Source organism: Festucalex cinctus, chromosome 21 (genome assembly GCF_051991245.1).
Source record: "Festucalex cinctus isolate MCC-2025b chromosome 21, RoL_Fcin_1.0, whole genome shotgun sequence".
Classification (NCBI taxonomy): Eukaryota; Metazoa; Chordata; class Actinopteri; order Syngnathiformes; family Syngnathidae; genus Festucalex; species Festucalex cinctus.
Window position 1 is genome coordinate 17,271,689 of NC_135431.1, and position 12,528 is coordinate 17,284,216.

At 38.9% G+C, this 12,528-nt stretch overlaps 1 protein-coding gene across 1 annotated transcript; it reads left to right on the forward strand.

The window, feature by feature from the left end:
- Window positions 1-348: 348 nt before the first annotated feature.
- On the forward strand, window positions 349-12,358 carry tmem214 (transmembrane protein 214). Its single transcript, XM_077511073.1, has 17 exons — window positions 349-590; window positions 1,699-1,877; window positions 2,143-2,293; window positions 2,392-2,526; window positions 3,995-4,077; window positions 5,475-5,580; window positions 5,798-5,879; window positions 6,062-6,163; window positions 8,130-8,271; window positions 8,387-8,478; window positions 8,563-8,611; window positions 8,690-8,797; window positions 8,883-9,000; window positions 9,608-9,704; window positions 11,086-11,254; window positions 11,336-11,487; window positions 11,603-12,358. Exons 1-17 carry the CDS (start codon window positions 446-448, stop codon window positions 11,727-11,729), a joined length of 2,037 nt encoding a protein of 678 aa, XP_077367199.1. The 5' UTR covers window positions 349-445; the 3' UTR covers window positions 11,730-12,358.
- Window positions 12,359-12,528: the final 170 nt, after the last annotated feature.

Genomic DNA, 12,528 nt, shown 5'->3' on the forward strand with positions numbered 1-12,528 from the left:
AATATAATTACGTTTTTATTTCATTCAGATCTACAAACATTCCATAACCATACAAATTAAAGTATGCTTTTGAATTTTTTTTTAAAAAAATTTAAACGACCGTTCCAGTAATAAGAGTAAAATCTTATTTTGTCACTTGTCAAACTTTTATTAGGCCTATATATTTTTTACGTTTGCTTCCCTACAACTTTATTCACCATATAAACAATTACATTATATTATGCATTTATGCAAAGACATCTTTTTAAAATGATTTGTAATGGACATCGGCGTCATTGCTGAGCCGACAGCTGCGTGATGACGTCATATACGTAAAGAGACGTGGCACGTTGACGTTCAAATAACCACAGCTCCTTGCGCTTCCCCAACCTCTTTTCGTTAAGTGACAGCCTGTGCAGCGAGGACTGTCGCGGACCAAACCGAACATCTGATAGGGACCAAAAACATGGCCTCGAGTAATGGTGCGGTGGGCAAATGGGAGGTGGTGAGGAAAGGCAAGAAAAGTAGCGCGGTGGGTGGGAAAAACTCGACGGAAAAGAAAGGCAGCTCGGGGAACAGGAAAGCTCTCGGGGAGTCCAACCTGCCCAGACGTAAGTCAACACGGCGGCCCACTTTGCTCCCTTTTGGTTCGCCGTCTTAGCTCGAATGGAAGTCCGAAGATTCGTGTGTAATTGCATACTAAATTAAATCAAAACCAAACTGTATACACCACGGAATATCAGTGTTAAAGATGTGCGCGAGCAAATTAGTCAGCTAGCTTACTAACTAACTAGCTAGCCAGTTAGCTTAGCATCGCCCAGTACCTTTTTTAAAATTCCCTGTTTCTTTTCTAAGTGAACGTTTTACTTTCGAAACAGTACTTGACTTGTTGCCTTTTGCCTTCATTTCGTAATGTGTAAGGGTCTTGCTCCACGTCTGGACTCTGCGGTTAGCGTCGACACGATGTGTCAACAGCGGCAACGTCATCATTGCGAGTTTGTTGTAAAGTATGGTTTCAGACGTTAATTGCTTCTGCCAACTTGTCAGGACGATTATGAATGCTGTTGTGTCTTTTTTTTTTTTTTTTTGTCACCACGCCTACCCGAAAATTACCTTGCTGATCATCGCCAAAATGCTTCAACTGCTTTCTCTTCCAAACAGTAATTATTTTGTCCTGGACAGGTTCCACATATTTGGTTAAGTATTAACATGAAATGTCAGGTCTTAGAAAACAAAATAAGACCACTTTTAATACTGTTAATGATTCTATACAGGCACGTAGCATATTATACTTTACCACCTCTCGAGATTGCGGGTGGGACTGTGTGCTGCAGCAAATGTATGTTTAGGGTTACCCCTGTAAAGTCAGTTCGTCTGCATGATGTAGAGTCCCGTCGATCACAAGTGCCACACGGGTGCAATGGAACCTTTTGTGTGATTGGATCTGGACTTTTTTCCCCTAAATCCTAACTGATAAATAAGCTTGTGTGCATAATTTGTGCCGCATGTGTCTTGTCCTGAATAATACCAATTCATTACGAAAGTTATTATGGCTGGAGAGGATCAGCTCAGTATTGTGCGGGGAGGCCGCAAAAAAGGGGCTGGACCTGCAACACTTTGATGACGATAAACTAAGCACAGTAGGACGTATTGTTGTTGGGAAGTGTTGATGGCATCTGCAGCGATCCAATCATCGTTCGCTGCCTTGTGCCCCCACAGAGCCCTCAGTGATGTCGGACACTTTGTTTGAAGCCTTTGACAAGGTCCAGAAGAAACAGAACAAAGAGCAGGTTCCGCCGAGTCAGCCTCCAAATAAGAAGTCCTCGTCCAAGAAGTCGTCACCCAAAAACACGCCCACCATGGCTACTCACAGGACGCTGGAAGCTGCCTTTAAAGCGGTCAGTAAGCTCAGTTGCCATTTTGACTGCTTTTTTTTTTTTTTTATGGAGGTCAGACTGCCATTTTGAAAAGTTATCTTAAAATACATCTTCTCTCTAAGATGGTTTTTGGATAAAGTCGACTTTTGTGGCCCATTTTCATATGAAGCAGCAGAAGAAATTTGCTGCGAGGCACCCGATCACATGCTGAATCCCAGTCGAGCTTTTGCCTGAACGCTTCTTTGTTGGATGCGTGCCATTGATGTCTGCCGCTGTCTGTCACCAGCTGGACGTCGCTGATCTGAAAGAGCAGCTGGCTAAGAGTCAGTCACTGTTCCCCAAAAACCCGTCTGTGTGGTCCAAAGACCTGGCCGGGTACCTCAACCACAAGCTGACGGCGCCGGTGGTGGAGCCGACCCTCAGCAGTTATGCTCATGGTGGGTCCTCTTTACCCCCCCAAAAAACAAAATCACCCTGCTTTTTTTGTACAAGCAGCTGTATTTTCATGCATCTTTTTTGTATGTTTGGTCCACAGATTACCCGTACTGTCTTGCGAGCAAGGAGCTGAAGGGCGTCATCAAGGGCATTTTGGCCAATTGCAGTGACTCCATGCCGGATTTCTTCGACCACTGTATTTACACCATGCTCCGAGAACTGCAGAGGCAGTCAGGTAGGGGATGTGGCTTGAGCCTTAAAACAATAGTTATTTGCCTAAACATGACTGGAATATCTGTTAACATGGAATCAGAATATGTTTGCACTAGCGGTGGGACGATACGGGTAACCCACGATTCGATACTGTGACGATATTTGGCTCACGATATTGATAATATCACGATACACGATATCTACGATTTTTTTATATATTTTCAAAATAAATTTAGCAATATATCACGATATGTGACTGAAAAAGCTAACAAATGCCCATAAAAAGGAAATTGAATATTGCAACAGAGAGCGCAACAATATATTGCGATAGCGATCCCCCCCCCCCCCCCCCTAATTTGCATTATATTAAATAATTGATCAAATAATGACAAAGATACTCAACTGGAAAAAACAAATATTTTCAATATCTAGCATTGAAATTTATTGTGATTAGAAAAGTTTGCGAAAATTGCCATTAATTTCATGCAATTTTAACTCATTCACTCCCAGCTATTTTCACTGAAGCAACTGGATTTTGACTGATTTTGTCATGCCCACAGAATATTGTGTTCTATTGCTATAAAAAACATGGAACCTACCAAAAGAAATATTAGTCTCTTATTTTATAAGTTAAAATAAAAGTGTTTCAGTTTTGCAGCAACTAGCATTAGAATTAGCTAAGTTTCATCATTATTCACAAACCTGTTGAAAACACTGGGAAAAAGAGCTTGTTTTAACATGGCCCTGGTTGATCTCTTATACTCTGCTGCCGCCTGCTGGCCTTTTTTTGGTGATAACTACCATTGCTTTAAGCGACCTCTTCAGGTCAGAAGCTGCATCATAGCCTTCTGTGTGGCCTAACATAGAAAAACATAAAAAAAACGTATAAATTCATTTTTGGTAGGTAAGGACAACGTATTAAACATATTTATACGTTTTTGGATTTGAATGAGTTAAGGAAAAAAAACATTCTAAAATATATTAGGGATGCACGATAATATCGGTGGCCGATAATTATCGGCAATTATCGACCAATTTGACGTCAAACAGATAAAACAGATAATAGAGAAATCTGCCGATAATTATCGGCAATTTCATTTCATAGAGATACACGAGATAATACAGAAATCCAGCAATAATTATACACATGCCACGTTGATCCATCTGTTGTGGTTGTGGATCATATCAATAAAATTCAGCTTCATGGTGCTTTACATACATTGAAACATTGTGCAAAGTTTATACAATGTTTCAATGTATTTGTTGGACTTTTAGTAGGACTCAAAAGTATATTTGCATTCAAGTTAATTTTGCAAACAATTATCGGCTTACTTATCGGTTATCGACATCGGCACTTCTAAATTATTGGTTTATCGGTATCGGTTGAAAATAGCATTATCGTGCATCCCTAAAATATATATAATATAAGTTCTTAATTGGGATGATTTCATTTTGACATCTGAGTGACAATGTTCTTCCCCTGCTGCCAGGAGAACCACTACACGGATACCGAGTTTGCATTCAAGCAGTCCTGCAAGACAAACCCAAACTGGCAACTCAGAACTTGTCCGAGGTGAGTCGGAGTGCAAAGCAGGCTGGAACCGTTTAATGTATTTATTTTTACTTCTAAACCCATGTTTTTTTCCCAGACTGATACCAGTGCGCAAAGTTCTTTTAGACACATAATTCTGTATATATAGTAAATTACTGTACACTATTCAGTACGCACGTACAGTGATACCTCGGCTCACGAACATAATTGGTTCCCAGAGAGTGTGTGTAAGCCGAAAAGTTCTTCTTACGAACATTTATTTCCCATAAGAAACCATTAAAATGAGAATAATCCGTTCCCAGGTCCCTATAAAACATAATTTTCTGCTAAATAAGCCTTAAAACTACACAAAAATATACCTTATTTTATGTATAATAAATGTGCTATTGTATTGTAATTAAAGAAATGAATTGTACTGTATAATAAAGTCGTTTTATTTTACTGTGTGATGGTAGTTCTTAAGGATAGTAGCAATGGTAGACTTACTTCATTCGCGAGCGTTTCACCGCGTAGAGTGTTTATGGAATGGTTGTCGCTCATTCGCACTTTCGTGCTCACCGGAGCGGAGGAGGTGTGTCCCTTGGTGAACAAGGAAGTGGAGCACTTTAGCGAGTCAACAAAAAGTGAGCGCCGCCAACTACTTTCACCTCTTTCCTGGGACTAAACAGCCGTGGCACGATTTTCTCCTTTTTTGAGGTACGTGATGGCACTTTCGCTTTTTTTAGTGGCGCGAACTCCATTGACTACAATGCAAACGCGCCGCCGAATCGCCGTCCCTCGCTGGTAAGCATTAGGCTTAACACTAGCCTGTGGTGGGGTCTTTTTCGGTCCCATAATAGCAAAAGTACACTCAAAATGTCTATCAAACACAAACCGCGTCCGCACTAAAAGAAAGGGGGTGACGAACTGGGACGCCGTGAGCGTGCGTCAGCTTCTCGTGGCTGCCACCGTGGTGCTGTTCGACCGCGTGGTTTGGTTCGTCCGCCGAAAAGTAGTTCGTCAGCAGAGACTAAATTCTCGCGAATTTAATGTTCGTGAGGCGAAAAGTTCGTGAGCTAAAGCGTTCGTCAGCCGAGGTATCACTGTAATGACAAACACAATGTTGGGTTCCCAATGAGATGAATACACATTAATCCATTCTTGTTGTTGGTCATGGACGTAATATGAGAAGTTCAAAAATACATTTTGAATCCCACAAATATCCTCTGGACAGTATTGTGCTGCAGATCATGAGAACCCAGCATAGAAGCGTTGCATCATGTGATGCAAAAAAACAACAACCAAACAAACAGATCCAAGTGTAGCAAGGCAAGAAGCATATTACCATCTGTCTGAAATAATAGTCATCTACTGCTTTTCTAGTTTGCTCATCGAAAAAGCAATGCCAAACACTAACACTTGACTGGTTTCCTGCTCAGTATTTGGAGTTGCTGCGTTCAGTGCAGAATCATCCCATCAAGTGTTTGACCATCATGTGGGCTCTGGGCCAAGCAGGATTTTATGACCTGAGCCAGGGACTCAAAGGTGATATCAACATTCACTTGACCTCGACACACAATGAGACACACTCAACCTCTGTCCTATTTTGGCAACAATTTGCCGAAGTAAGGCTTGATGTTAGCGAAGCAAAAGTGCAACTGCTACCCTATTTTCATGCTTTGTATGGCGCAATATAGTTCTTGGTTAATGAAAGCGATCCTCAGTGGAAAATGTGTAATAGGATGATTGATTGTTTTTCCAGTGTGGCTCGGTATCATGCTTCCTGTCCTGGGAGTCAAGTCGCTGTCGTCGTATGCCATCGCCTATCTGGAGAGGCTGCTCCAGTGAGTGCGACCAAAAATGCCATTGTATTAGAGTAGTTAAGTCGGCTCGTCCGTACAATCTCGACTTCCTTTTAAAACAACATACAGAATATGACAGTCTTTCCCTGTTGGAATAACAAGACCGACATTGTCACGTTGACGTTTTTTGCCGTCTTTTTTTTTTTTTTTTTTTTTCCCCACAGCCTGCATGCAAACCTGACCAAAGGATTTGGCATCATGGGTCCAAAAGAATTCTTTCCTTTGCTGGATTTTGCCTTCATGCCCAAGAACGCCCTGCCGTCAAGGTAAATGACGAAATGTGCAAAATTGTTTCCTTGTATGACAAAAACATGCTTCCTCAACTCCAATCAAACATTTAGCATTATTTTTCAAGCAATGTGTAGTACCAATTTCTTTTACGTTTCTTTTAAAGGGGTACTTTACTTATTTAGCCATTTTTTGCGGTCAAACGTTAATATTTTGTCTATGTGATATTGTCATTATTTTTCATGTACAATTAGTACCTTTTAAAACACATTTTGCAACTTAGTCAACTGAAAATAACATCACAATGTGCTCAGGGCTCAGGTGACCAATCACAGCTCAGCTTGTGAATGTCACATGACCAAACTTAGAAAACAGGTGAGCTGTGATTTGGGTTAACTGAGCACATGTGATGTCGTTTTCAGTCGACAACAAGTGGCAAAATTGTTTTTTTAAAAGTATTAATTGTACATGAAAAATAATAAAGTATCAAATTATAGACAAAATATTAACTTTTTATTGCTCTAATGGGCTAATAAGTGAAGTATCCCTTTAAATATCAGTACGAGTACTCCTGAGTAGACAGGGATACAGAGTAGGGATGGATATCGATTCGATGCACGATTCACTTTCATTAATTTTTTATTCAGTTAAGAACTTCACACAGTACCAATTATATTAATATTTCGTCAGCATTGGGCCGAAACCTCGTAAATCGCAATTTGGCAAATTTCATATACGTTTGTTTTGTTTCAGTCTTTATTTTTGATCAGTTCACACATTGTCATTTTTACGAATTACTGACAATTCTGAAGTCTTGGAAATATTGCTTGCACTCTTTGATGATGCAATGTTAATGGTTGAACAAACCTGCCGTTTCTGGGGTCTCCAAAAAAGTGATGATTTTGGAGGTACAAAATTTTGGCCCAACACCAGCTATTGTTATGTTACTTAATACTATGTATATATAATTTTTCTATAATTATTTTTTACTTGATAACTTTTTTTTGCTTCATTTAATTATTTTTAAAATGCATTCATATTTTTTTAATAATGTACTTATTTATATTTTATTTAGACATTTTTAATTGAAAGTTCAAATGTTATCGTTTTTTAAGTAATTGTAAGTCTGGCCTTTCGTAAATGGAAGAAATTGTTGTGATTTATATATATATATATATATATATATATATATATATATATATATATATATATATATATATATATTAGGGCTGCACAATATATATAAAAAAAAATCGATATCGAGATATTGGCCCTTGCAATATGCATATCGCAAAGGCATGCGATAAGTTTTATATGGAAGTTTATGCTTTTTATATGAATTTGACCAGTCAGATGCTAACTAAAATGTGCATCGCCATTCAGTAGTTGAAAATAATCAAGACTTAATTAACTAAGATTACATTAAGGTTGCTTATTTTGCCACATGAAATTTTTTTTTCTGTCATTAGGTAATAAAAATGAGATTTCTTTAGGTACATGTTAAATATCGCAATAATATCGATATCGCTATGTTTTTCCAATATCGTGCCGCTCTTTTATTTATTTATATATATATATATATATATATATATATATATATATATATATATATATATATATATATATATAAAATATGCTTTTATGAATCGATATCAAGCTAGGAAGCTTTTATTTTAAACCCAAGTGCAGATACTATGAGTACTTTTGATACATAACCCCTACCACCATCACCAAAACAAAATATAATTAATTTAGGAATTACCTAAGCATTTTTTCTTAAAATTTTATTAAATTAATGGCATTTTTAAAATTCTTCTTGTTTCTAGTTTCTGGTTGTAAAATGGCCACAAGAGGGTGGCCCATACTGGTATGGGCACAATACCGATACCTGGCATTGGTACTCGCCCATCCCTAGTATTATCAAGGTACAGCATTTACAGCATGTCTATTTTTTTTTTTTTTTTTTTTTTTTTTTTTTTTTTTTTTGTGTGTGCACACGCGCAGTCTCCAGAACCAGCTGCGGCGCCTTTACCCTCGCCTGAAGGCCTTAGCGTTCGGAGGCAAACCCGAGAGCACCTTGCACACATACCTGCCGTCGTTTCTGTCGAGGGCCACGCCGCACTGCCCGGAAGACATGAAGAAAGAGGTGACGTCGTCGTTGTGGAAACGTCTTACTTCGCCACAGTGTAAAAATGAAACATGCACATTATTGACACTCGGCCGCCTCGTGTTTTTTTTTTTTTTCTTCTTCTTCTTTTCAGCTGCTCAACAGTATGACAGAGTGTTTGCGTGTGGACAGTCAGAGTTTAGGAGTGTGGCGGCAGCTCTACAGCAAACACTTAGCTCAGTCCAGGTAACGTACACGCATACACACGTTTTGTGACTCAATTGTTGAATGAAGAACTAAAAAGGCGGAGTCTTCTATTGTGCTCCTTAGTCTGCTGCTGAACCACTTATTGGGCTGCTGGAATACGCTCCCACTCAAGGTACCAAAACTGTGAACCCACTTAATGAGGTCCACATTCGTTTTGGGATTAACAAGACTCGTCCCTTTTCCCGTTCAGCTGCGGAAGAATCTGGAAGAAACCATTCAATCTTTCAAGGTGGCCAACGAAGAGCTGAAGGAAAACAGCCAGTCTCAGGATCTTAGCTACTGCACTCATCTGTGTCAGGTCGCTCGTCCGTCCGAGTCCCAAACGTTTTGCTCAAAACGATGTCATCCGGTCAAGTTGAGAAGTTTGACGTTTTTGTTGGCAGAATCTGCAGGTGAAGATGCGTGGCGACGGCTTCCCCTGGTTCAAGCTGCTTTTGGTCCTGTTGGTGTTTGTCGCCGGGTTCATCGTGCAGGACGTCCGATCTCACGGCTCCTTCGCCGGTATGACACGTTTTCAAAATGTCGTTCGAGGGTTTTTAACTCATTTGCTCCCAAAAACGTATAAATAAGTTTTTTTTTTATTTTTTATTTTTTTATTAATGTTTAAAGGGTCCTAAAGACGTTTTTATATGTATGTGTGTATATGTATGTATATATATGTATGTATATATGTATATATGTTTTTTATGCTAGAGCATACAGAAGCATCCCAACTGCTAAGAACGCTTGCAGAAATGGTAGTTATTACGCAAACGGCCAGCAGGTGGCAGCAGAGCAAAGGAGATCAACCAGTGCCATGTTGAAAAAAAAAAGCTCAATTACAATTCTAAATAGATTTGTGAAAATGATGAAACTTAATTGCAGCAAAACAGAAACAGATAGAAATATACTTTTTTTTATTTATTTTTTTTATTTTTTTTCCTGATGAAAGAAGAGACTTTAATCTTTCTTTTGGTAGCTTCCATGTATTTATAGCAATAGAACACAATATTCTGTGGGCCTTGCAAAATCAGTCCAAATCCAGTAAAACAGCGGGAGCGAAGGAGATTGCGTCTGTGAAAATGGGAGCAAGTGAGTTAATTACTGGGTCGATTTTTGTGTGTCGCAGATTCTGCAACAGCCAAACATCTGAACAGCTCGGGTGTTATGGGCGTGTCTCAGCAAGCGTGGGGGACAATTACGGTCTACTCGAAACGGGGTTACAGGTAAACCACCTCACTCGCGTTCGGGGAATTGGCCTCGGGATTTCTTCAGGTTCTGTTCAATGGACTTGATCAAATCTGTAGGCATGATAATGCAGGGTTTCCGCGGGTTTAATGGGATTTGCTATAATTAAGGCCTTAAATGGCGTGAAGAAGCATTTCAATACAATGTTGTGGGGGTATTAACCTTTTTAATTCAATTGTTAAAATGTAGTTTCTGTCATCAATGTCCAACATGAAACATTAATGCCACCTAGTGACAGAAAATGTCCTCAACACAAATTGATGACTTAGTTTAACACTCCTTTTAACCCTAACTGTACTGTAGCTTCAAAAACTACTTACTGTAAAATTACTGTATAATGAGATTAGAAGATAAAACCATATTTGTCCACTTTTATTAAAGCTGGGTGTCAATTCCAGTTTCCTCAATCAATTTGAGTTGTATTCACTTCAGTTCAATCCAATAGCGATTAATTATGGAACACCAATTCTTAAATGTCAAGGACGTGATTAAAAACTCCACAAATATTAAGTTACAAAGTCAGTTTTGCAGAGACAGTAACTCGTTAATTTGTGGAAAAAAATATTTAAATCAATTCATGATTTTATGAATTTGGCTTGAAAAGGAAAATTTGTTCTGTTTTTTTTATTTTTTATTTTTAACCCGGCCCTAACTTTTATGTTGAGTATGAAAAAATAAAAAAATATATTTCATTATATCTTTGAAAATAGATATAATGTGCAATTTAATTTATAATTAATGGCAAGTTAACTATGGAAACTGTGCTATTAACTCATTCAAACCCAAAAATGTATAAATATGTATTTACACTTTTTTTTTTTTTTTTTAAATGCTACAGCATACAGAAGGCTTTGATGCTGCTTCTGACACGAAAAGGTCGCATAAATTAATTGTAGTTATTACAAAAAACGGCCAGTAGGTGGCAGAGTATAAGAGATCAGCCAGGGTCATGGTGCAACAAGCTCTTTTTGTCATTGTTTTCGCCAGGAATGTGAATAATGATGAAACTTAGCTATATGCCAATTGCTGCAAAACTGAAACTGATACAAATATACATTACTTTTCTGATGAAAGAAGAGACTCTAATCTTTCTTTTGGTAGGTTCCATGTTTTTATAGCAATAGAACACAATTTTTTGTGGGCTTTGCAAAATCAGTCAAAATCCAGTAAAACAGCCGGTAGTGAACGGGATTTCGTCACTGAAAATGGCTGGGCGGGAATGAGTTATTTACAATAAAAAATTGTAATCGACAACGCTAAATTAAAAACAGTATATTGCAGTCAGACGTAGGCATTGAATTAGTTTGAAGTTGCATGAAATTAGATTTGATGCAACCCTGTTGTGTGTTTTGCGTTTAGTTGGCTGGAAACGAACATGCTATATTGTTACTCGGCGAGCGTGCAGGCTTTGGAAGTACTCTTGGAAGAAGGCATGGAGAAAAGCAAAGTGGCAGCCCAGGTCCTCTCTGAAAAACGCAACCACACCATCACCTGGGCCCAAGAAAACGGCCCGCTGCTTATCGAATGGGTCAGACGTCGTCACAGGAATCCTTTTTGCATCCAAAATGGATTTGAAAATCAATTGATCTGAAAACGATTGTGTGCGCAGGTGAAAACGAACACGCCCGAGGGCGTATACGACGCTTTGGCGTACCTGAAATCGCTGCTCGTCATCCTCTACCAAAAGTGCATCTTGCCCGTGTCGGCGTTTTTGATGAAGCTGATACAACAAGCGTGGGCCGACCTTCGGGACTCCTGCAAGTCAGTACAGTCAGCAGCAATACAAACTTTTGATTACTGAGCTCAATATTGAGTAACAATTTGATTTTTTTTATTTTTTATTTTTATTTTATTTTATTTTTTATGCCTGCCACAGTGGTGAAGTATCTGTTTCGTGTCTGAGAGGTCACGCGTTGTCCTTCACCAACTCAACATGGCAGCTGCTCCAACAAAAGACCTCTGCCATCGCCACGTGGGCTCAGGAGCTGCTGACTGCGGCGTAACGCGCAAACAATCGTCAAATAGACCAGGCCACCTGTCTGGCTCGCACCAAGTCCGTTCCGCAACTAAACTGTGATTGGACACTAAGTTTTTTTTGTTTTTTTTTTGACTACATTGTTGTTGTTTTTTTAAATCAAGAAGCTCAATGTTGAGTATTTTTTTTCCTACCAATCTTTTTTTCACTGCTACATGCAGATACAGGTAGAGTTTTCTACTGTGAAGGTCGGGTTATTTAAAAATATTGGAGAAGCGTTGCATCAAAACGGGCAATGTGTTAGGAAATTACCAAAAAAAAAAATTCTTAGCTGACCTCATCAAAATTAATTGGAAGTTTGTGTGTGTGACTGTGTGTGTATTTTGGGCTTGTGTGAAGTCTTTGTCAGCCTTGGGAAAAGTGCGCTAGCTAACCCGCGATCCTAAAGAAACCCCCACCAACCCCACACGGATTCTTTGACCAGAAGGAATCCTGACCAGTGTTCTCAGCCATACAGCAGTATAACAATCTCACCCTCTACATGGAATATTTCACACTAGCTGATCCTCTTAATTCTCGATGTGAAAGACATTTGAATGGATATGGAGGAGTGATGTCTTATGTCAATAAATGCTTTGTAATAAAGACTTCATTTAAGTTGTCTGTTTCTTGCAAATGGCTATGTTGAAATGTCAAATTTTGACAGCTAAATTCAATTTCGTAATCACTTAAAAATCGGGACCTGCTTGGAAGCAAAACTCTACTTTGAAACTAGCGCCACACATTTCATTTTGTAACCACTAAAAAGAATGGGACTCCTTGCAAGC